Genomic DNA, 25,585 nt, shown 5'->3' with positions numbered 1-25,585 from the left:
GGGTTTCGAAAAAAAACGTGCCAGATGAAATTAGCCCTTATAAAGAAATTGAGAAATATACTTTTTTGAATGAGTTTGTTGGGTGTACTCTGTTCACATCCAAAGATAATCCTTAAGCACTTTTAGGCCTTGCGGTTACGGGCTCATGTTGTCTTGGAGAAAGGAGAGCCAAAATGGCATCACTTGGGGCAGCTAGGAGTACTACGGACCATGTCCAGACCAACAGTCGTTCCCATTACTGTTTATTTGTTCTTTTTTATGTCGCGCATATATATATATATATATATATATATATATACACGTTTACAGGGTCAGATCCACCTCCATTAAAAGAAGGGCAATCGGTAGGAGACAATTCAAAAGACTGCTGTTAAAGTGGTGTATTATTTAAGGATAGCTCCAGTATTTTAAGTTGCCCAGACTGATGATCAGCCAGGTCTTTCTGTTGGGTCCAGCAGGGCAGGATGCTTTAGCCAGCTGCCAAGACAATAATTTGGGTGGACTGCAGAGCTGAAGGAGCTCTTTTTGGCACAGAGGCGGAGTGTTTGAAGCATGCTGCAATGTTGGTTATGCTGCAAGTTTTTTTTGGACATAACTGAAAGATATGGTGAGGGATGAATGAAGCATTCTTTTGAATTGCTGGACCAATTGAAACGACTCTAGTCTGTACGACTCTAAATTATATTGAAAAAGTATAGAATCGAGGTTTAAAAATACCGTCACGTAGGCGAAACAAAGTTTAAAAATACTGTTTTCCACATCTTCCATTGCACCATATTTGATGGTTTTAATCTTTGCTGAAATTCTTTGACGATAAACAATTCAATTACGGTCCTTCCGTGCCATACAAACCTTAAGGTTTTTGAGCTCATGTATCAATTATTAACTCAGAATATGTTGTTCATAAATGCTACCGACATCTGCTTCTAATGTGTTCTGTTGATGCAGTGTAGTTGTATCAACTCCATGTTATTTTCAACTAAAAGTTTCAACTGTTACTCGATTGAAATAGGCCGCTCATTATTTGACCAAAATGTGAAGCTGTTATTGTATAACTATTCTGTCCCAATAGAGTATTTTTATACTCCGTCTATGAAAAATAATGCCAAGCTTTACCCATTTGAACTGAACTGCAGTATAAAGGCGTATTCTTTGGGCCTTTTTTGACAATGTGGGCACAAGGCTTCTCCCTCGATAGTTTTTATTTTTAAACTTTTAGTATTCCTTCATTGTATACAGTATTGTTTGTTGTATTTTAATGTAACTTTTAACCTCTGGTCACTCGGGACGGTACTAATAGGCCGATGTGCACGATTCCAGTTTCGGAAAGTATAAGTCCTGCCACATCTTTAAAAATACCCAAGAGGACCTTTACTTTCTTAACAGGAAGTTCCATCTCTGCTTGTAAACGGGCACCCTGTATTCAGCAGGGGACCAATGAAAGGTGCTATCAGTCGAATAAAGTTGGAGATGGAATTGAGAAATATTGTAAGGTAAATATACAGTATAAAGTATGTTTTCAAAACAAAACGAAAAAAAAAAAGACAGAATAAAAACTCAAGCCCTGAAAAGGCCTGAGAGAACTCATCTACGCCAACAACAGACCCTGCCTCTCTAACGTGATCCTCTATTTCAAGATAAGGGGGAATTGTACATGTTGCTGTACTGTAAAACATGTAACTCATCTATTGTATCTATTTTATGTTTTCATAAACCATCCTACTTGGGTTTTTATAAAAAAAAGTATATTTCTGTATAAACTTACTGTAATGATTTTTAGTCTACCTGTATCGTATTAACATTCATGTTTTTACACCAGTTCTTTTCGTCTAAGCCTTAACTGTTTTATCATCCCGCGACCAATCTATTCCATCTCTGTGTATTGTGTTTTGCAGTATTCAATCGTGTAGACATTTGTTTTGTTTATTTTTTTATCTCTTCCGCATGGAGTAACCCAAGCTGTAATCTGTATAATAACTGTTTAACCCATGTTCTCTATCAAAATATATTGTGTAGATTTATGACTCCTTTTCCTGTCTTGCATTGTGGTTTCATATACAGTTTCTAGACAACTAAATATGCACAGCCAGGACTGAGAAGCAAAACTACAATTATCAATGTTTAAAAAAAAAAAATTAAAGAAAAAAAAACCTTTGTATCTTTACCTTGTTTAATAAACAGACTGTTATAAACTCAAATTGATTGCCAATGTTTTTTTAATTAAAAGACGGATTCCTGCCCAAGAACAATATCAAACGTGTGTGTGTGTTAAGGCCAATTTCCACAAGAACCGTCACGAAAGCGGTTCATGTTTGATTTTGACACTTTCTGTGGTCTGGCCATTTTTCTGATTTGAGTGTTTATGACTCGCATTTCTAGGCAAAAGCCTCTGTATTCTATCCCAGTTCCTCTCTGACTCAGACTTTGACTTCCCTGGCGGTAGAGAAGAGTTTGAGAAATATCAGAAAAGCACTACTATGTTTCAGTTCACTTTATTTATGAAAATAGGTTTCTGCAAACAAAAAACTAAAACAACCAAATATTTACAAGTCAAAGCGGGTAAAATTTTGTCCATAAGGACACACGCACAAGATGACAGTTGAGGCTGAGGCACAGTGACACAATGAGAAGTGGCTTCATCGTCTTAATTGAGTTGTTCTGTTTCCATAAAAAAACGTTACTATTCTGTAAATGTTAAAGGTAAAAACATCTCCAAAAAAAAAAAAAAGTACAGCATACCTTTTTATCTAATTTAAAATACAAAATAGGTGGGTTCTTTACAGCAACCTTTATAGATACCAACCCTCATGGCTGAATACTCAGGTTATGGTCCTTAAACCCCTTGAGACCAGACTCAGCCACTGTAAATACAGCCATACACGCTAGCCGGCTGTTAGCCTTTCACACTGGGTTTAGTAAATACTCTGGTGCCTTTAGCTAGAAAGCTCTCAAACGAGCGTGGAACTTTAAACCAAAGCGTAGCGTTCCGTGTGTTCTATTGCAGGTGAATCGGAAAACTATTATACTGCTCATTATTAATATGAAATGCATTCAAAGGTTTCTAGTGGGAGTACCGTGATATTTTAAGTAAAAACAATATGTAAACATACAACTTGACGTGGATTTCCTTATGTCCAAGGGACTGTTACACGTTTATCTTATGAACGCTTTCCTGCCATTGTCATTAGCATTTCCATTGCTACCAAAATATCTATGTAAACCCAAAAGTTTAGTTTTTAAAGTGCTCATGTTAAAGAGTGTTAATTGATTGTACTTTGTAACACAGGCCTACACATACACAAGGCTATTTATGTTGACATAAATAAATACAATTGATCAACATCTTTTCCGATAATGCCCCAACAAATCTAGTCTTTGTATGTTTGGTGTCCCAATACAAAATAACTTTTATAATTTGACACAATTCAAGCATAGAACACGTGTGACAATTACATTTCCATCCCTTTCCTGATCACAATGTCATCATGATTACCTCGTCATGTTTGTACTCAGCATTATTAGGGTTTCAGTCAAAGGCTTTAGGATGTGACACATCCCAACGGTCTTGCTCACACACTTTCGTGGACTGTATTGCGGCTATCTAACTGAAGGAGAGAGCCCTATAATCTACAGTGTCCTCGGTGACTGCTACATAGACACTGCCCTGAGGAGTGAGAGACCACCTTTAAAACAATACTCCTCCTTGTGTTTCCTCCTGACTTTATCACGTCCAAGATTTGTTTACCACTTTCTAGATTGGGACAACAATATCAATATAACATTGACCTTTGATGATTTAAAAGACGTTTGATACAAGCCACACATCTACAGTATGTGTTTTTCAGTCTGAAATGCTGTGATACGGTAAAGTAATCGATATTTACGACCAAGTTTTCTGTATACACATACAATACATTTATCCCATGCGGCAGTGTCTATGTAAATACAGCATTGTATTATTATTATTATTCGTTTTCAATATCTTCATCCACATAGAATAGTGCAGGAATATCGAATCAGGATTGACCAAGAAATGTCCCATCAGTGCAACCCCCAATACTTGCTCAAAGGTTCCGGGTCACTGCACTGTGGGCGATTCATTGTCAATTGTGCCCTCAATGCCCATCTCTTCCTCCGTCTTCTCCTTCACACTAAAGGGCTGATTATGGTTCCACAACGACGCAAGAGGGTTTACGGACCCATTACTTCCTTGCGGAGCCTCCTTGCGTCCACCGCAAGGACCTGAAGTGCGCATCCCAAAAAACTGCGTCAAGGCAACGCAGCAGCAAGGGCTGTGATTGGTCACTCACTAAAACCCGACACCGACCAAAAACAGGTTCACGACTGCGTCGAAGCGTCTTCGCGTGGTGGTATGTGATTACAATACGCACAGGGCGCCAGTACCTGGGTATGAGCGGAGGGCGTCTCAGGAGACCCCCGTCGTGGTCCTCACCCCACCCCCCCCCGTCATACCTGGTCGCGCTCTGCACTGTGCCGGGTCTCCGCCAGACCCCCGGGGCCGGGGGACGTGACGTTCAGGTAGCCCAGCTCCGAGGGCTGGAACTGGGGCGCGCTGGGCGGGGCGACGCGGGGACCCTCCCCCTTGACCCGGCAGATGGCGTCCAGGATCCCAAGGGGGTCGCAGGCGCCGGAGGTCAGGCTGGACACGGGCACGCACGCACACACACACACACACACACACACACACACACACACACACACACACACACACACACACACACACACACACACACACACACACACACACACACACACACACACACACACACACACACACACACACACACACACACACACGTGATTGGTTATGAGTCAGTAGAGCGTGAAACAGGGGGACCTATGTTTAGTTTAAACACAAAGAGGGGCTACCTGAGACTCGAGGACTGGCGCATGCTGTCCATGGTCAGACCCTCGGGGGGTAACATCTTCCTCACCTCGTGCTGAACGAACAAACCCCAAGAAAAAAAAACCATTGTTTACACACACCCCCCTCTCCGGTCAGGCAGGCACCGGCCAATCAGAACGTCCTGTAACGGTCACCATTGCTCAGTGCCATGAGTAAGTTCCACCAGAACCGTGGCGGAAGCGTCACGGCAGCGAAGCGGCTGTGTTCCGTACTGCGATCCCCCCTGGAGGCGGTACGGACACGATGCGGCTGATGGCTCAAGACGTGCATGATTATAATAGGCCTATATGAATCGCAAACAACGATTATGATTAGAATGACCCATACAATATTATTCCCGAGTTATTATCAACCCCTACACATCAATATTATAACCCATTAAATACGTCGCAGTCCGCTCGCGACACTTGACTAGCGATTAGAGAATAGACGAGGCATCGACGCAGACTTTCATTTCTTCTTTGCCACTGATTAGCTAGTGATACCATAGGGTTATCAATAGCGTGAATTGCATAGGGGTCGATGTGAGCTCATGAATATTCATGAGCAAATGCAAACTGATTGGATGTAGAAGTGTTCTGAGACACGGCTGCGAACCGGCAAACCCTCAAAAATAGACCAGTGGAATAGCCTACATTGACTATAATGGTTTCTATTATTTTCGGCGATTTACTGCCGTGGCGCTTCCGTGACGGTTGTTCACCACCACCCCCCCCCCCGCATTGAAACCAGTTTAGTCACATAAACATACATATCGCTATTACTCTGTCAAACAGGAAGTCACAAAGATGCACTGTATAACTAGTTCAAATATATCCCTTGAAGGGGTCTTATATTAGAGCTAGTGATGATCCGGCAGAACGGGGCGGGGCTTCTACCTCCAGACTGCAGAACGATTGGACGTTCCTCAGCGCCCGCTCCAAGCAGCTCACTTGATTGGACAGCTTCAGCGTCCTGTCCTGCAGCTGTCGGTTCTCCTGCTCCAGGCCGTTGACCCTGAGGCAGAGGTGGAGGAGTTGATTGGGTAACAGGATGATGGATGGGACGGTGAAGTGGTCGTTCTCTGGGCTGGCTTTCACTGTTACAGCGGTTCATCAGCACAGCTTACAGTATTTTTAACAATTATTCGCAGAAGAGGTGAGGTGAATAATTTTTTTAGTATATACTACACGTGAACGCCGGGATTTATTTGTTTTCTTTAACGTGTATTTTTTTTTAGCGTGAAAAGACGACCGTCACTTACGCTTAAAGGGGGAAATTTTGCGATGAAAACGATATCACAAGTTTGAGATCTCACTCCATCTAGTATTGCCCAATATCCCGAGATAGCGAACCAATCAAACTGCGCCATCTTAGGAGGTTCACATGTAGCATATACTAATAACTAAACCTATATGATTTCTATCGCATGAAACAAATAAAATGTATTATTATTTGGAAAAATCATAGCTATGAAATGATACCATTTCGATGATCATAATAGTAAAAAGAAAAAAACCTGATTCAATTGTATTCAACATATTATTCACACATTTGCTATAATGGAGGAATCCAACAACCTGCAGTAAAATTACTAGCTTTAGCATGCGATTTAAGGCCCAGTAGATGATATAGCCTGTTTGTTTGTTTTGCAATAAAACCAAGGTGCACCTTGGGGGATTGCGGGCATGGTTGTACTTAGCAAGCTGCATCATGGGGGATTGAGACCTAGTCCTTAGCAAGGGGCATCATGGGTGATAGGGGCCTGGTACCTAGCAGGCTGCATAATGGTGGACTGAGGCATAGTACCTAGCAAGGTGCATCATGGGGTATTTGGGACTAGTACCTAGCAAGGTGCATCATGGGGGATTGGGACCTCGTACCTAAGCAGGATTCATCATGGGGGATTGAGGACAAGTACCTACCAAGCTGCATCATGGGGTATTGGGGCCTCGTCACTAGCAGGTTGCATCCTGTGGGATGGAGGACCGGTACCTAGCAGGGTGCATCATGGGGGATGGAGGGCGGGGCTGTACCTGTGCTGCACGGTGGAGGCGGTACGCATGCCAGCGCTGCCCAGGTCCTCAGCCTCGCTCGTCCTCCGCAGCAGGTCCCTCTTCTCCACCAACAGCTTCTCATTCTCAGCCATCACCGTACGCACCGACTCCTTCTCCTGGAGACACCACCCATGGTGGTGGGAGGGGGGAGGAGGAGGAGGGGGGGGAGACGAAGAGGCGAAGGAGCAGTGGGGGAGAGGAAGGATGGGAGATGAAGAGGAGAAGGAGCAGTGGGAGAGGGAGGAAGAGGAGGAGGAGGAGAAGAAGAAGAGAGGAAGGATGGGAGATGAAGAGGAGGAGAAGAAGAGATGAAGAGGAGGAGAAGAAGAAGAAGAAGAAGAAGAAGAAGAAGAAGAAGAAGAAGAAGAAGAAGAAAGGAAGGATGGGAGATGAAGAGGAGAAGGAGCAGTAGGGGGAGGGAGGAGGAGGAGGAGAAGAAGAAGAGAGGAAGAAAGGGAGTGAAGAGGGGATGGAGCAAGGGGGGGAGGAGGAGGAGTGGAAGGGGAGAGGGATGAGGATAAGGAGGATGACGGGGAAAAATGTGGAGAATACAAGGAAAAGGAGGCAGAAGAGAAAGAGAAGGAAGACAAGGAGGGAGGGGAAGAGGAGAGCGAGGAGCAGAGTGTTATGAGGAGACTGGTGCCATGCTAAAAACAGCCTCGACAACTGGGTGGCGTCCTTATCCTCTAAAACAGATCTCCAAACCACCAGGAGGGTACATGCAGGGTGTCAGTGTTGGAGAAGTGCTGGTGTTGATGCAGCGAGTCAACTGTGAAATATCACTCTGAATCCTGCCAATAATTGCTGAGAATGTGAAGCATTCTCTTTGGTCTCGTTTGTGTGACTAGCTTTCTATTGAGATACATCACCAGATTAGATCACTGGGACCAGGGCTATTTCTTTCATAATTTGTGCAAGTAAAACTAGTTTTTAATAAAATTTGAAGCCTATTTATTTTATTTTTATAAGAGGGGGGGGGGGGGGGGGGGGGGTATATTTGACGACGCGGCTCCAATCAAAGCCGGTGGAACTCCGCAAGGACGTAACTGGTCCGTAAACCCCCTTGTGCTGCGTCAACGTGGAACCATAACTAGGCCTTAACTCTGTGGAGGAAGGGGCAGAGAGAGGGGGTGGGAGGGGGCACCTTGAGGGAGAGGCTGGAGGCCAGCTCCAGGTCGTTCTCCAGCCTCTGGATGGTGCGGTCCCGCTGCCCTGTGGCCTTCAGGCAGGCCTGCCGGGCCTGCCGCAGCTTGCTACGCTGCTGCTCCTGCTTCTCGTTGTGCCTCCTGCACCAGACGCGCACACACACACACACACACACACACACACACAGGCACACACACACACACACAGGATTTTAAACCACATGGGGAAGAGCTGGGGAATGGGCCTTATTCACCTAGAGGCCATCTTGGTTCTAAATGCTAGCTAGCGTTTAGAACCAAGATTGCCTCTAGAAGAATAAGGGCCATGGATTGAGAAAGTCTTTGATTAGAGGACAAAAGAGCTCATGTTTAATCAAGTTGAAGCTATTTCACAGAGTGAGTGAGTGAGTGAGTGAGTGAGTGAGTGAGTGAGTGAGTGAGTGAGTGAGTGAGTGAGTGAGTGAGTGAGTGAGTGAGTGAGTGAGTGAGTGAGTGAGTGAGTGAGTCTTACCTGACGTGTGTGTCCAGCTGTAGCAGGACCAGCTGTATCTCTCCTTGTAACTTGTCTGTCTCCTGCTGGCTGGACAGCAGCTCCTCCTGCAGCTGATGGTTGGTGCTCTGCGCCTCCCTCTGCTGGTGGAAACCACACGGTGCACCCACTTGGGTAAAAAACAGGTAGTGCCCCAGCAAGCTTGGGATACAGCAGTCCTATGTGATAGCAGAAGTTCTGCTATCAAGGCGTCTGAGTGACGCCTAGATAGCAGAAGTTCTGCTATCAAGGCGTCTGAGTGACGCCTAGATAGCAGAAGTTCTGCTATCAAGGCGTCTGAGTAACGCCTTGTTTCCTATTTGGCTACGGGGATGTTCTGACAGAGAAACTCATTGACGCAGGTGGATGAAGCTTTCAGAATGAGAAAGGATGTTTCTATTGTGACCAGCGTACACAGTGTTGATTTGGGTTCGCTGTCAATATCAGCTTTCAGCTTGTTTGCTATCATCAGACTATTCTTAGGTCTGATTCTGGAGACCAATCAGATGATTTCACATGTTTGTCAGTGGCAAAACTACAGAAACACTTAAGGTACGTCACAATATATTGTTAGAGATGTCTGTAATGTATGTTTCATTAAGCAAATGAAACATACACCATTGAGTGGATTCTCTCCATAGTCCTATTCTATCTACTATCGAGCGTTTAGCAGGCACTTTTATCCAAAGAGATCCAAAAAAGTGCTTCTTCAGCTTCGTCATTAACAAGGGGACCGTGGACAAAACCCAGAACCATTCAGCAATAAGTCTGTCCAATACACTAGAAACACCCTGTTTACCCCCCTAGCTGCTCTAGCACCCTCCCTACACTGCCCCTTTATGCCTCGATGAACGCCGACCAAGCCCGAGGTACCATCCCCGGAGTTGGGAAAAAGTTGAGCAATCCACAAGCCAGATGTTTACGTATTTCCAACTGGTGGCTAATGAAAAAAACGGCCTAGTACTCTTTAAAGTGTCTTGTTAGTACAGTTAGTACAGCCAGGAGAAGTCACCACTCACTGACACAATAAACAGTAATGATTCATTCAGCTCTGCACTGGGATTACGGTTAACGGAGACTCAGGGAAGAGAGTTCTCGATGAAAACCAGTGCATACAAGCTGTGTCAACAGTTGGGAATGATTTGGGAGTAAGTGTGCGAAGCTACGGGCCGTTTCAGAGGGTTAAGCCCCTTCAAAACACAGACTGGCCGAGGGGACTTGACGAGGGAGGAAATGAACTGGCTTCAGTCACTGGGAGATGTTATGGTTGGATTAGTCTCCCAGCAACACAACATACTTAACCTCCTCTCACTTGATGCTCTGCGTCATCTGGGCAAGGTTTACTTTTCTCGGCCAAAGAAAAGTTTTAAAACGGATTGGATTTCTTTAGCCTCAACCAGCGTGGGACAGACATGACGGATTGCGGTGGCATATGGGGGACGGATTAGATTGTTGTTGTTTTAAACGAGAAGTGTTGACTATGGTTCCGTGTAGACCCACACCACGGAGCACCATGGCAATTGGCAACCATAAATAAACAAATTATTATATATTATAAAATAGGTAGATGCATCTCTTTCTTGTGAAATATAGTGTCTGAGTGTAGATTAGATTCCACCACATGGCAAAGTGATCTGTGGCAATCCATTGGGGAGACAGAAGTGCACAAACTACAATCTGGAGACCAAAGCTAACCAAGCAACAGTGTAGCTACCAAAGATACCCCAAAGCTACAGTGTAGCTACCAAAGCAAACACAATGTTAGGGAGGCCACCAAAGCCAACACAAAGCACACACTGTAGCTACCAGTTACCCCTTATACTCCATCCCGCTCCCTTCACATCATGTAACCAAATCTCCTCTCTGTCCACCGCACCCAACTTTCTATCCTCAGTGGCAGGTCTTTCAGCGCCATGGCCCCCAAACTCTGGAATTCCCTTCCTCAATTCCCTCCGTGACTGTCCCTCCTTCCCTCTCCTTAAAGTTCATCTCAAGACCTTTCTGCTTCAAGAACACATCTCCTCTTCCACCAATGCATAGACCTCTCTAGACCCCCCCCTCTGTCTATATTATTTATTTCTATTTTTATTTGGGTTGTTGTACTTCTTGTGGTGCTGTCTTGCTCTGTCTGTGCTCATGAATCTGTAAGGCGACATTGAGAGTGAGAAAGGTGCTATATAACATAAACCTTTTATTGTTATTATTTCCAAAGCTAACCCTTACTAGCTGAGCCTGTCAGACCTCCTCGGCCCCCCCCTCACCTCCTCGCGGGCCTGGCTGAGCTCCTCCTCCAGGAGCGTCAGGCGGCTCTCCAGCTGCTGGCTCTTCAGGCCCAGCTCCGAGTTGCTCCTGCCCAGCGACGCCTCCTTCTGCCTCAGGGAGCGCACCTGCTGCCGCAGCTCCTCCTCCCGCTGCTCCAGGAGCTTCCTGTCAGCAGGAGCCACGCAGGAAGTGGGGGGCGAGAGGGATGAGGGAGAGGTGGGGGAGGTGGGGGATGAGGGGGAGGTGCGGGAGGAGGGGGAGGTGGGGGATGAGGGACGACATTAGAGCGCGTCCATTACAATGCAGTTCCTGGTGTGAGTTGTGTTGTGGTGATGTGTGTAATAAAGACCTGGTGATGTGGTCCTCGTGGTGCTGGGCCCTCAGGGAGGACAGGCTGTCCGTCAGGTCCCGGGTGTCTCTCTCCAGCCGGCTGCTCTCCCCGGAGCGAGCCTCCTCCATTCGTAGTTGATGCTGCGAGTTCTTCAGCTGCTGCTGCAGCTCCACCACCTGGTGGGAGGAGGAAGGACACCCCTGCTTAACCTTTGAACTAAAGTGAGCCACTCTATTGTCATCAGGACCTTTCGCAGACCGCTTCATATGCAAACAGAAAAATGTAATTCTGAAGCAGCAGATCTGTCGTAATCTCTCTCTTATTCCAGCGCAGCGATACCGCTGGTGATAAATGCTAATCAAGTCTAAGCCCCTAGCATTGAGGAACAGTATTGAAACAGACCCAGGGAGTAGTCCAGGTTCACTGCAAATCAAGCTAGTAGTATAGTAGACTCTTCGTTCGCTGACCTTCTTGTCCGCGGCGATGAGGCGAGCCCTCTCTGCCTGCAGCTCCTCCTGCAGGCTGCTGGTGGTACTGCGGGTGGTGGAGCTTCGAGCCAGCTCCAGCTCCTGCTCCCGGATCCTCTGCTGCTGGCGCTCGCACTCGCTGCCCAGACCCTGCACCTTCTGCTCCACCTGCAGCAACCGTGCCGCGCTCTGCTTCACCTCCGCACACAGCTGGGAGGAGCACGGACAAACACACAGGAGATAGCTTGGTTATGGAAACATGGTGTGGTTTAAGCACCCACCGGGGATGGTTTAAACACCCAATGAGGATGGTTTAAACACCCATTAAGGGTGTGTTAAACATCCAGTAGGGATGGTTTAAACACCCACTGGGGGACACTTAAAGGTCCCATGACATGCCACCAGGTGTGAGTGTGATTAGCCTTACAAGCCGGTGGCATGTCATGGGACCTATAATACTTTTAGATAAATGCTAGCTTGACAAGGAAATATAGATTTATAAATTAACGTATGCACACCAAATTGATTCAGAAAGAAAACAAATGTAAGTAAAAAATAGTATGGGCTTTTTTTTGTCCCTTAATGGACCGGGCAGTGAAGAGACGCGGGGAATGGTTTGAAAGTGCGAGTGTGCGAAATGTCAGCACACTCCGACTATTAAGCCACAAAATGGCTTAATACTTTCACTAAGCAGTGAAAGTATGATTGTGCAACGTCTCCCAGGACAACCCAACACACGGCCACAGCCCCAACGTTCATCTCCCACACCTTGAGTTTCTCCTGGTCCAGCAGCACGTTGTGCCTCTTCAGGTCCACGTTCTTCTCCCTCTCGTAGCGCAGCTCCCGCTCTGCCGAGGTGAACAGACTCTGGACCCTCTGGAGGTCCTGCTTCAGCTGCCGGGCCTCCTCCGCCTTCTGGCCCAGGACCATGTCTTGAGACTGGGGGAGAAGGAGGCCGGCCAGGGGGGTAGCATTATACTAAATGTTAGATGGGGTTCGTATGGAGGTACGGCCAGTTTGTTGATTTAGCTTCATTAAGAACAAAAGGCCATTCAGAGATAAAATAAGTAACTAAAAAAGGAAATGCTAAATAAAAGTGGATAATATGACAGTGCCGACATGAACATTTTGATTTAGAAGTTGAGTGTTGAGGTGTTACTGCTGGTATTGCGCTTTGATTACAGCCCACAGACGGATTATTATTCCATTTATCTAATCTCAAAGCAAGTGTTTCCATATGTATAGACATTTTAGGCGTGAACGCGGGGGGAGTACCTTGGCACGGGCCTGGGCTTCAGTCGCCTGGGCCTGCAGGGCCAGCTGGCGCCGGGCGGACCGCCGTCTCTCCTCCTCCAGGTCGGCCTGCAGGCCAGCCGGGTCCCGCTTCACGCTGGGCAGCTGGGTAGCATTTAGCTGATTAGCACATGCTTCACATCCAACGCCACTTACAGGGGATTCAGATGCATGTGGTAAATAGGCAGGTAGGGGGGCTGGAGGAATGGTCCTGCTGCTTCTAGACATCAGGGATCGAACCCAATTCCTCAACTAGGAGTCAAACACACCAACTACATTGTCCTGTACCCTCAGAGCTTTTAATACAAATGTTTTCTACAGATGATGTGCAAGTTGTGCTTATTCACAGTGGCTCATCTGGTTGACGTCTTAGGAATTCCCTCATATGTGTCAATGGAAAACCGTATCCTCCCTGACAGGTGTGTTGAAGCACTCCGGGCCATGTACCTGCTCCACTGGACCCCCGGGACTAGGTTTGGTCAGAGGCTCCTGGCTGCTGCTCCTCGTGGAGGCATGATGCTCCTCCAGCTGCAGCTCCAGGCGCTGCTGGAGCTGCTGGACCTCCAGGCCCAGCCTGTCCCTCTCCCCCTGGGCCGACAGCGTCTCCTGGGCCCCGGAGCGGAGGTCCGCCTGGAGCCCGCTGCTCTGGAGCTTCTCGGCCCCCAGCTCCTCTCTGGATGGGGGGGCGACAGGAGAACAGCCAGGAAGGGGTTAACAGGATGCTCCCGCCCGCATTGGATCAGATGCTTACGACTAGCTGCAGAGTGCACATGCACACACCGCAGCCGCAGTTGCGATCTGCACCCACACCCCCACCCACGCATTGCATTTCCTATTTCCTATTTAAACCTACAATCTCTAACTGGGTTGATCATAAACAACCCAGTTAGAGATATTAATATCCCGGTTCTATATGACGTGGTGCTTAGCTTAAATCAAACTTTCACTTCATCTCAGAAAGACTACTTCATAGCCAGGTCCATAGGGAGTTTGACCCTGGTGCTGAGATGAGATGAGCTACATGCTATCGCGAGCTCCAGGCCCACCTCAGAGCGTCGTGGGCCGTCCTCAGGCTGGCCAGCTCAGAGGTCAGCCGGTACGTCTGGTCCCTGAGCTGCTCCACCTCCGCCCTGCTCTCCCTCAGGTCCTCCTTGGCCCCGCCGCTCTCCCTCTGGCGCTCCAACTCACCCTGCAGGCGGGCGTGAGTGCGCTCCAACTGGGCCAACTGGAACACACACACACACACACACACACACACACACACACACACACACACACACACACACACACACACACACACACACACACACACACACACACACACACACACACACACACACACACACGTTGAAGTTTAAGTTCAGTGTTCAAGTACATACTCAGTATACCAGGACCTTGTAAACTACTAGTATAAACTATATTTATGCCGGTCTACTTTGATTACAAACCCAAACCGGAGGACATATGGACAAAAAATCTAAATCGAAAGATAATGCAAGGAAAATAAGAAAGAATGCAAGTCTGAGACATACAAAATAAACATCCAAATTTATTCAATATCAAATCAAAAAATTATTATCTCTTAGGGAGACCAAAGACTGACAGTTAGCAGCAGCAGGTTGGAATCTGGAAATTACTATTATTATTATTATTATAAAGCAATATTTCTCCGACTGTAACTTTTAAAACAACGACACTCTCGAGTTGGGTCAAGATAATGTATTCAATATTTTCCAGACCTTTTCCTCCAGCACGGCCTTCTCTCCCTTGACCTGCGTGAGGCTCTTGATGAGGGTCTTCCCCTGCTGACACTCGGTCTGCAGACTGTTCACCTCCATCCTCAGCTTCTTCAGCTCCCGCTCGCCCATCTGCAGGGCCTTCAGCAGCACGCACAAACACACACAAACACACAAGGATAAAACACACTGGCACCATCGCGAATACATGGGATGGGGCTGACACAGTGAAGAATAGGCTTTTCTATAATATATATTCTATACTAGTACAAGTACTGACATATAAACTGATAACATGTCAGTAGTAGTTAGTACTAAATAGTACTATGCTGTATTATTGTACAACAAAGAACACTGCATGATTTTCCTCCATTTTAGAAAACGAATGTACTGTTGACGTATATTGCTTGCCAAAATAAATAATTGATATGCAAATATAATGCAATATATATGCAAATATGCAACATGCAACCAATTTTCTTTACGTTTTCATTAAACACAGCCGGTCAACTTGAAAAAAAAAAAATATATATATTAATAATTTATTCATGTTATCCCATTTTTTCTCAACCTTTAACAAATTTTCCTCAAAAACACAAAATAGTTCCATCATCATCATCATCATCATCATCATCATGAGCGCGGCAGTGCTGTCTGTGTGAGGGCCCTGCTCCCACCTCCTTGTCCTTCTTCAGGGCTCCCTGGGCGGAGGTGAGGTCCACCTCCAGCTGCTTCCTCCAGTCCTTCTCCTCCGTCAGCCGCGCCTCCAACAGGGACACCCGCTCCTGGCTGCTGCCCACGCCCCTCAGCTGGCCGCGGAGGACACACACACACACACACACACACACACACACACACACACACACACACACACACACACACACACACACACACACACACACACACACACACACACACACACACACACACACACACGGTAAAGGGTCAAAGTGTGCTGGACAGATGAGGTCAGGTTCATCATGACTGTACCACTACTGTCTTATTAATTAGTAAGTTAGCCTTTGTCCGAACGGACTCAGTGTTTTTTTTTTTAGATACATGTCCTTACAGTTAGACTGTGATGACGATGACATAATCACAACACAGTCCGACGAGCTCCTCCCTGTAGTTTAGTAAGACAATACTTTAATCCAAATTGACTCACATCGATCTTCATATCAAGGATGCATACAGGCAGACTGCGGACATTTGGTAGAATATTTATTTCCCTGTTTTATTTCATTGTATTGCATTTCTTAACTATACTATGCATCTCTGTTTTCGGTTGCCATTCTGCTGCTGTAGACAACCACATTTCTTCGCCTGGGTATCAATAAAGTGTTATCTTATCTTCTATGTACATTTCAGAATGTTGCATACAATCTCGGCACAACACTTGCTTTGAGACTAGATAAATGGAATAATAATCCGTCTGTGGGCTGTAATCAAAGCGCAATACCAGCAGTAACACATTGTAATGTGTGTATATCAGTGTTCGTGTTTCCACTGCTGACCCTATTATAGGGGGATTTGGGCCAAAAACACACTATTCATTCCACGTCCCACCTTGAGGGGTGATGTCTTTGGTATCGACCTGTTTTGATGAATTTGGAAAGGAGGAAGATTGATGACTGGCTCCGACCCATCGGCTACTCACCGGCTGGAAGTAGGGCTCCGACTCTTTGCTCTCCTCTACGTTTTTCAGAAGCCTGTCCTGGGCAAACTGCTTCTTCAGCTCTGCCTCGAGGCTTTTAATCTGGTGGTTCCAGCGCACATCGTTAGTCAGACATTTGGGAGCTGTCTCCATTTCTCCCTCTATCACGCGCACGCGCACGCACGCATGCACGCACGCAAACACACACCAACCATGATCCACCACAAAAAGTACACCATCAGGGAAATGTCTTGAGCAACACAGGAATTAATTAGACCCGGAGAAAGAGGCTGTGTTGAATTCTAATAAATAAAACTCATTAAACTGGTCTTTCGCACACACGGAAGTTACTATGTGTAACTTTACGCAGTGTCCACTAATGCCTGTTCTCCTATTTAGCTTCTATCCAGAGTGACTTTGAGGTCATTCTGTTCAACAAGTAGGCGACATACTACGGAGACTTGGGATCGAACCAGGAACCCTTCAGTTAGGAGTCAAACCCCCTGACCACTTAACATCTTACCTCTATACTATATTAAAAGTATTCCAATACCATAGCAGGAAATATATAATACAATATATATTCAAAAAAGCATTCTCTCTCCAACCACTAAGCCTTCGGGCTTTAATGTGTCATCCCTGACTATTTATGTATTTTAATGTATGACACAGAGTGCTGTTCCTATTTTAGATCAAAATGGTCAAATCAAATCAATCAAACAATCCTCAGTGTCCAATCAGAGAGCAGCTCTCCACAGTCACCATGTTCCCCCCCCCCCCCCCAGCGTGATCCCACTGTTGGCTCCCTGTCTTACCTTCCTGCGCAGGCCTTCCAGCTCCCCGTCGTGCCGCTGCCGCTCCTCCTTGCTGGCGTTCTGCGTCTCCCCCACCAGGGCCTCCAGCTCCTCGTTCCTCTCCACCAGCTCCTCCTGGTCAGCCCGCTGCTTCTGCAGCCGCCGCTGCAGCTCCCGCAGCTGCACGCGGCCGTCCTCCAACGCCTCGCGACACCTGGAGCAAGACGTGTGATAGCCACTTAGCATCGTGGAGGCTGATTAGCCTGGTGTCCGCTTACTATGCCAATGTCGGCTAATGAGCAGAGTGTTAGCTTCTAGGGTAGTGACAGCTAGCTAGAGTAGTGTCAGCTACATCAGTATGCTAGTGTCAGCTATAGAGCAGAGTGTAAGCTTCTAGGGTAGTGACAGCTAGCTAGAGTAGTGTCAGCTACATCACTATGCTAGTGTCAGCTAACTAGCAGAGTGTTAACTATTTAGGGTACTGACGGCTAACTTGTGTCATTTCAGCTAAGTAGCATTGTGACCACTGATTAGCCCTGTGTCAGAACACTAGCATAGTGTCAGAACACTAGCATAGTATCAGCTAATTAACCTAGTATCAGCATATATGCTAGTGACAGCTAACTCGTGTAGTGTCAGCCTAATGTCGGCTAGCCAGCCGAGTGTCAGTTATACAGAAAAATTTTGGTTAGCTAGGATAGTATCAGCTAACTAGTGTAGTGTCGGCTAACTAGTGTCAGATAGTAATTCTACTGTCAGATAGCCAGGCCAGTATAAACTAGCTTGTTGCATGTGCATGGGATTGGGATTCTGCTTTTGTTTCCTTACACAAATATCAGTCTTAAAGAATCATAAACATCAAAATGAAGGGGACAGCCGTGTGTCTGGAGAATTATAGGTTATTACGTTTGATATCTAATTTGTTCAAAAAAATGCTGTCCAGGGATGTCATTTTAGTGAGCTGGACCAAGGGAATTTAAATGCATTGTGTGACCTTGGTATAGGCTGGTGCTGTATATTGAGACTATAATCCTATACAACTAAATAGGGATGCAACATGAACCAATATTTAGGAGAAGGGTGCATGAGTGTACCGTTTGTGGACATGCTCCTCTTCATTCCACAAGGGGGCCACATTGCTCTGAAGCTCTCCACTTCTCCCCTTCCCCTCTCCTTGTGGCTGTGGTTTGACAGAGGAAGCTTGCTCTAGCTCCTGCTGTGCCAGCTTCATGAATATAAAAGGGATACACAAACATCATGAGCATTTGGCCTGCGCTGAGAGTTCACTAGCAGTTCAATGAGATGAGTGCATGTATTAGTGTTTGGTGAATGCTAACCTTGTCCAGGAGGGTTTTCTTCTCGGTGTCTAACGCTCGTACCCTCTCCCTCAGAACACGTATCTCCCCGTCCAGCCTTTCGTTTTGGTCTCTGGCCTTCTGCAGCTCCACCATGTCTAGGGAACATCAGCCAGCATGATTACACGTACCATCATCGACATTACATGACATCTGAACTACGGACCTTCTGAAGCCAGTGACCGTTGAACCGGGTAACCGGATCAAAAGGTATGTGGAACAACCAGTGTTCATGAAGTGTTCATGAAGTGTTCATGAACACTGCGACACAGTGTTCATGAAAACCAATCTCTGCAGGAAACATAGCCATAGCTTCACGATCGTGTTTTGTTGTGGTTGAGTGAAATGCCTTGGATCAGGTTCCAAATGTTTGGCTCCAGTGACTCAAAATGTGGCTACATAAAGGCAGACATGTAGGCATTCAAAAAGGGAAGAGGTGAAAAATAGAAAATCTGTTTTATGAATCATGCAGTTTTTTTGTGCAGTTTGAAAAAGTATTTTGTCAAGCTGAGCAAAGTTCTAACATCTCATCATGCTTTCCCACATACAGTTACACTCATATTTGTCTCACCACAGTGCTTCAGTTTGTCCACTTCCTTCCTCAGGTTTTCCACTTCCTGTTCTGTTCGCTCCAGCTCAGCTCCTGTGATAAGGAAGAAATAATAAAATTAAGACGGTTGGAACTGTGTGCTCTGGTATCCTGACCATGAATTCATTAAAAATTTCTCCAACACGCTCATAGCTACACATAGAAAATTGGGAGAGAATTAAATGTGAAACGGTACCCTTCGGTTCACAGTTTGACATTGTATATATACTATGAATCTGAATTGTCCTGAAGGAGAATCTTAAACTCGCTGGTATCGCTCGGATTGGTTTTCGACAACAATTTGAAAGAGTTGCTAGGCAACGTGTCTGTGTATTAGAAACTGTAGCCAAGCAATCATTTATTTTCTAGGGTCTGGGTTGGCGCTTATTTTGTAATGTTTCATAGGGAGTCTGACCATGGTTCAAGCACTTGGGAGAAAGAAAAATGGGATCATTACATAACGTCATAGTTGGTTCTATGATGCATCAACATTTGCCTGGAAGTAATTTACAAAAAGAAAGTACAGAAGAATGACAATGTAACTTGTGAATGAGGCTAATGTCTCCATAAAGGACCTCTGCTATTAATAGTACAGGGGAAAATTCCAGAACAAGTACAACCAAGAGGTAGGATTAATGGGCGACTAAATGATCAGACTGGATAAATCCTGCAACTCGACTTCCCCATCTTCCCTCTCGAACCCCTTTCAGCCTAACACAGAAAAAAAACACCACCTCACCCCAGTGTAAAAAGACGGATGAGCCCCCTGTGTTAAAACATGTCCCGTTCACATCATTGAGCTCATCTGTATTTGGTGTGAGCGCCTACCACTGAGTCCCAGGCTGCCGTCGCCGTCGTGGTCCTGCTGGTTCTTCCTGGCGGCGTCCAGCTCTGCGGTGAGCCTGCGGATGTCCTGGTGGGCCATGGCCAGCCGCCGGGACGCCTCCTCCAGGTCCCGCTCCAGGCCCTGGCGCCCTCCCCTCTCCTGGGACACCTCCTCCTCGTGGAGCTGTTCGTGGTGGAGACACCACAATCATCCGCTGAGCTCAGGCGACGATGATGGAGGGGAAAAGAGAGCACACCATGCAGGGCCCCTGGGAGGGTAGGGGGGCTGGCGTTGAGAGAGCCGTGCTCGGGGGTAAACATAGTTTTAAACTGAACGACGGACGGTAAGGCCCAGCGTCCGTGTATCGCTGCGTGCCGACGCGCCTGAGGAAAGGAAAGAGTCAGTAGCAACGCGAACAGGAAGTGGACATGCTGCTTGAGGGGGAATCATGCGCCAATGCACCCATCACAAGTATTGAACACCTTTCAGGTATAAATGTCTATATAAGACCGATTAGTTGCATGCAGATGTTGGCATGACAATCCAAGAAAAACACCCTCAGTGGAACAAGAAAACGAGAGCAGTAAAGTAGCGGCAGTAGGTGGTGGTGGCAATAAGCTGGCCAGCGTTCCAACGTCAGCCTGCGGTTCTCGAACGGGTGAGTGGTTAGTTTAAACTTTAAACCATGGGGGGTATAGTGAGGACCTACGGGGACGCTAGTGAGCCTGCTCTGAGCAGAGGATCTTCTGGGACCAAACAGCTTCCTCCAGGTGCTCTGACTCGAACACTGTTGAGAAGACGGATCGGTGTGTGGATGGGATGGAGAGCAAACAACACAACACGTCAGCAACACTGGTGGTACGCCGTCTAGGGCTCTCTTACTGGCTTCCATCCCTCAGAACTTAAAGGTCAGGCCTGGATGGAGGAAGAACCGTGCGGGAGGTCAATGTCCTGGTTGGGGCGAACGTTCTCACCTTTGTCATGTTGTCTCTGGTCTTCAGCAGCTCCTGACCCAAAGTGCGGCGGACGTGCTCAACCTCCTCCTGTCGGGGTGATTCCAGCGCATGGGCGAGAGGGGAAGGCTGTTAAATGTCAAAGTTCGCTATCCTGTTTTGTGGTGCATTAAAAAGCACAACATCAGAACCGTTTCAACCATTTAAACAACTGTTTAGCAATCCTGAAATTCCAGATTTGTCTTTATGCCTTCATGAACTGCTGCTCGCGTCTCCATCGATAAACATATGACAATTAACCTTGGAAATGAAACTAAAACTGATAATGAATTGAAACAGAAAGTGAAACGACGATGGTAAGGCCCAATCCCATTTCTACCCCTTACCCCTTCTCCTTACCCCTCCCCCTTGTTTTGAAGGGGTAAGGGGTAAAATGGCCCAATCCCAAGTCTGTGTAAAAAGGCCCAATCCCAAATCTGTGTACCTGCAGGTGGACCTCCCTCAGGCTGCCGGTGAGGCTCTGGGAGTCTAGCCTCCTCTCGGCTGCCTCCAGCCTCTCCAGCAGCGTGGCCCTCTCCACCAGCAGGTAGGCCACCTGCTCGCTGGGGCTGCTCAGGCCCACGTCCCCCAGCCCCTCCTGGGACAGCAGCTCCACCAGCTCCTTGCTCTGGTTCTCTGGCAGAACGGAGAAGACGGAGGGGAAGAGGTCAGGTGCTGGACTCCTATGACTGGGACGAAACGTCTGTGACAAAGAGGTACTTGTCGCTTTCCAAAGACATGAAAATGACAGGGGGGGATTTAACTCAGTTCATGCTTCTGGTGCCTCTTCATATTACATATAGGCTTTGGGAGTTGAGAGAGGTCCAAATAGTGAACTTAATTTTAAAAAAAGACTGATAACATGGATCGAACAGTAGCATGTTATGTAACAACAGGTGGAAAGGAAGAAAACTAAATCTGAAAGTATGAACATAATACTTACACAGTATACATCCTAGCCTAAACTCTTTTGCATGTAAACCCCCCCATTCAGCATTCAATTGGCGACCACAACGATAACAGAAAACAGTAACAGTGATGGCAGCTGTGGTGGGCAGCAGTGGTGGGCAGCTGTGGTGAACAGTGTGTTGGTGCGGTACCGTGCAGGAGCCGGCTCTGTTTGAGCTCCAGGCGCAGCTGCTCGTTGTCTCTCTCGTACTCCGTTGTCAGCATCTCCCTCTCCTCCAGCAGACCCCTGATGTGCTCCACGTAGCTCTCCACCTGGGCCCCCACACACACACACACACACACACACACACACACACACACACACACACACACACACACACACACACACACACACACACACACACACACACACACACACACACACACACACACACACACACCTGTTATTGACACTGAAGTGATATAGATAAATTAGGGTACAGACAAGTTGCAAACACAACATTGTAATACCATAATGTATATCACAGCATTAAAGTACACTATGCACACCATGCAACTTATTGGATGCAAGACATTTTGTAACTGTCTCTCTCTCACGACAGTTGAAACATCTTCTCTCTGCGAGTTGAACCTCCTGACCCGTGGCCTTGCAAAGAAGCTGTGAACTAGCGTAGCTGGTGCCCATGTCGCGGCTCACCTCCTTCATCTCGCCGGCCTGCTGCGTGCGCAGGGCCTGCAGCTCCTGGGAGGCGGCCAGCAGCTTCCCCTCGCTGCCCACCAGCTCCCGCCACAGGTGGCACTGCCGCTCCTCGGCGCCCGCCGCCGGGGCCAGGCCATCGTCCTGCAGCCGCGCAGCGATCCGGTCCAGCTCCGTCCGCACCTGGACGCCCCCACCCAACACCACCACCAACCAGCCCAGGAGAACTTGAGATAGGGTGCTACAGCCATTTGAGACGCAACGATTGCTGGACATAGATTATTGATTTTTTTTGGTTTATAGTAGAGCTGTCAGTTAAACGTGTTATTAACTTTTTTTTTTTTTTTTTTTTGGCTCAAAACAAAGAAGCAGTAGCCTGACTGCTATGTTCAAATGACATTTGTTCAAAGCAGTCGTTTAATTGCACTATAGGCTCTTTTTTTGTATCGTCCTGTTTTGATCAGTATATGCCAATGTTGTTATCAATAAAAAATCATTTGCACAAGGCAAGCCGATGCACTTCATCATGTTGATAAGAGAATTAAAATGAGAAGAATTATGGGACAAAGAAATCAAGGGATATTTAGCATAGAAAAATAATTTGCGATTAATCGTGAGTTAACTATGACATTAATGCGATTAATCACGATTAAATATTTTAATCGCTTGACAGCTCTAGTTTATGGTATTGATTGTTTTGGTATTCATCAAATATTGCTGTTCATGCCAACAAGCCATTTAGCCTAGATGGTGCAAAATAAATGTGTGTATTCTCTAATATATATTTAATACAGTAAAGCTGTACCGGCTATTGCTGACAACCTGCAAGTTTGTTTTTCTTTTTTTTCTAGATATTACTGAATATTATCTTAGCGGAAAGGGATCCCGGTTTCATCCACAATTTCTGCAGGTGAACCTGTGGGAATCAGGTTCACTTCAGCAAGTCGCCTGACTCATCTCCTTTAGTGCTCGATCCATGTCATTACCTCTTCTACTTGGTCAATAGAAGCCCAGGCAGAAGAAGAGTATCCGCCAGCAACCATGTGTGGTATGTCTACGGCCCTAGGAGCATACTGGAAAGTAATTAGCCTCTTGTCTTTCTGCCCCTAAAATACATTGTAAGACTACTCAAGAGTGCTATACTCGCATTATGACACAAGGGGGAAAATATGCATCTTTTATTTTTGCCAGTCGCTCCGTTCGACACGGAGCTGCTGAAGTCAACCCGCTAGCGAGGTCAGAAGGTCTCTCCCCGACAAAAATCAAGCTTGGTCGGCCAGCGTGCATCATGCTCCCTATCGCCACGCGCGGCAGGCACCTATAGCGCGCTGAGGGAGGACGACCAGGCGCTTCACACCTGTCACCAAACACAATGCTGTCATTCACAGGCCCTGTAACCCGAGTGGGCATCTCATTCACAGGCCGTGGACAGCTGTGGTGGGGGACACGGCCCCAGCCAGGCCAGGAGCATCAGGTCTCATGTACCTTCTGGTATTTAAAGATGAGACCAAATGCAGAATTTTGATGCTATGAGGAAGTGGGCGTTGCTGTTTTTCTATAGAAAATATATATTTGTGGATTGATAGATTCCTCTGCCACATTGACTGATGAACTGGGACTCAATTCACTTTCATTGAATAAAATAGAAGTAATTTTTAAATGTCTTTAATGATGTTATTGTTTGATGCGTTACATAGATATATATACATACATAAAATAGTATTAGCCTGACTACAGTGTTTTCAATGGGAATCTTTTAATATATAAAAAACAATAGTCATCGTCTTTCGTCAGGGAGACGTTTATCGACTGTGTGTGTGTGTGTGTGTGTGTGTGTGTGTGTGTGTGTGTGTGTGTGTGTGTGTGTGTGTGTGTGTGTGTGTGTGTGTGTGTGTGTGTGTGTGTGTTACCTCTTCATGTTCCATGGTCACACATTAGGTTTGAGGAGGAGGCATCTGTTCGATGTTGAAACTTTTCCTCAAGAGCAAGAACAAAGATCTCATATAGACTTCTATAGGTCCACTATATGGCATCGTTCAGGATGTCCATTCGTTTGAAGAACATTTTTTAATGATGTACAGATCTTCAATCCAACAAGTCCAACATGTCCAATTCATGTCCTAGTTCCTCCATTACTATTTTATGTAGCTCACCTGTAAACAAAAAGAGGAATACATACATTTAGAGCTGTGCAGTGTGACCGTAACCGTATACAGTATAGCAAATCAGCACCTGTAGTTACACAATACTAATCCTCCAGATTAGAGTAGCTACCTTGTAGTACGAGGCGAGCAGAGGCGCATCACTGCACCCTCAGAAGCAATGCGAGCGCCAAGCCGATTAGCTGTGTTTTTCTGCACCACGTCTCTAGTATGACATTTCATAATACCAACGTGGTATTCTGTAAACACCGTATACCAGAGACACTGGCCATTATTAGTGGGCCCTCTCTACGGATCAGGACTGCAAATGTTCGCTGGCCTGCCAGTGTGTTTCAGCAGGAAGAGGGTTAAAAGAGCTCAAATATGTGGGCTGTTTACCCCTCATCCCAAAATGTCTGACAAGAGTTTTTCATCGCCACAAGCGCCCTATGATCCCCTTGCAGAGCTAGCTGGCTAGGCGGGGGTACGGTGTGTACGTTTGTGAAAAATATGCATCCTTACATGATATTATACGACAGCCAGTAAGACACCGCGTTAGAAAACTGTAAGCATCCGCTGGCTGGTGAGCAAACTTGGTCAACCAAGAGTTGATTTGGTTGACGCTCCACGGCTACGTCGCTAGCCGTAGCTACGCTTCTCTAGCAGGGAAGGTGAAATAGTTATACCTCGGACATGAAGCCAAATAGCAAGTCTAGCTCCAGGCTTCTTTTTATTGACACTCAATACGACTTCAGTCTGAACTTATTTATGAAAAGTTGCACAAACCTGGTAACGGGTGGCAGCGGTGAGAACAGGCGTGGCGAAAATAATTTGGCTTCTGCAGGCGCCTAGGCAACCGGTCATACCATTTTGGTCGGTGATACGGGGGAAACGGGAAAGTC

The 25,585-nt window shown here is 46.5% G+C and overlaps 1 protein-coding gene across 4 annotated transcripts; it reads right to left on the bottom strand.

The window, feature by feature from the left end:
- Positions 1 to 537: 537 nt before the first annotated feature.
- Positions 538 to 25,585, bottom strand: ccdc30 (coiled-coil domain containing 30). 4 transcript variants are annotated; one of them, XM_060051730.1, is made up of 28 exons: positions 25,470 to 25,585; positions 24,453 to 24,695; positions 22,543 to 22,725; positions 22,037 to 22,157; positions 21,382 to 21,572; positions 20,919 to 20,987; positions 20,654 to 20,731; positions 19,947 to 20,127; positions 19,101 to 19,172; positions 18,512 to 18,627; positions 18,269 to 18,399; positions 17,196 to 17,388; positions 16,384 to 16,482; positions 15,404 to 15,535; positions 14,730 to 14,867; positions 14,037 to 14,215; positions 13,438 to 13,663; positions 12,973 to 13,095; positions 12,466 to 12,636; positions 11,698 to 11,907; positions 11,249 to 11,406; positions 10,899 to 11,064; positions 8,620 to 8,741; positions 8,108 to 8,249; positions 6,943 to 7,079; positions 5,806 to 5,923; positions 4,891 to 4,961; positions 538 to 4,660 (listed from the first exon to the last, which is right to left on the bottom strand). In XM_060051730.1, exons 2-28 carry the CDS (start codon positions 24,465 to 24,467, stop codon positions 4,468 to 4,470), a joined length of 3,735 nt encoding a protein of 1,244 aa, XP_059907713.1. In that variant the 5' UTR covers positions 24,468 to 24,695; positions 25,470 to 25,585; the 3' UTR covers positions 538 to 4,467. The 4 variants fall into 4 exon arrangements, with proteins under 4 accessions (XP_059907713.1, XP_059907720.1, XP_059907707.1 ...); XM_060051737.1 differs by lacking the exon at positions 25,470 to 25,585 and adding an exon at positions 25,206 to 25,429 and having other exon boundaries at positions 8,620 to 8,738; XM_060051724.1 differs by lacking the exon at positions 25,470 to 25,585 and adding an exon at positions 25,206 to 25,428.

Source organism: Gadus macrocephalus, chromosome 1 (assembly GCF_031168955.1).
Source record: "Gadus macrocephalus chromosome 1, ASM3116895v1".
Taxonomy (NCBI): domain Eukaryota; kingdom Metazoa; phylum Chordata; class Actinopteri; order Gadiformes; family Gadidae; genus Gadus; species Gadus macrocephalus.
The sequence above is the reverse complement of the archived record's forward strand: the minus strand, read 5'-3'. Positions and strand labels throughout refer to the sequence as shown.

What these genes read in the sequence shown, in the direction of transcription:
- ccdc30 (XM_060051730.1), bottom strand. An exon ending in CCCTGAAGAAGGACAAGGAG is followed by an intron (nt 14,868 to 15,403) that starts GTGGGAGCAGGG and finishes GTGCTGCTGAAG; the next exon opens with GCCCTGCAGATGGGCGAGCG. An exon ending in CCTCCAGCCTCTCCCTCAAG is followed by an intron (nt 7,080 to 8,107) that starts GTGCCCCCTCCC and finishes TGGTGTCTCCAG; the next exon opens with GAGAAGGAGTCGGTGCGTAC.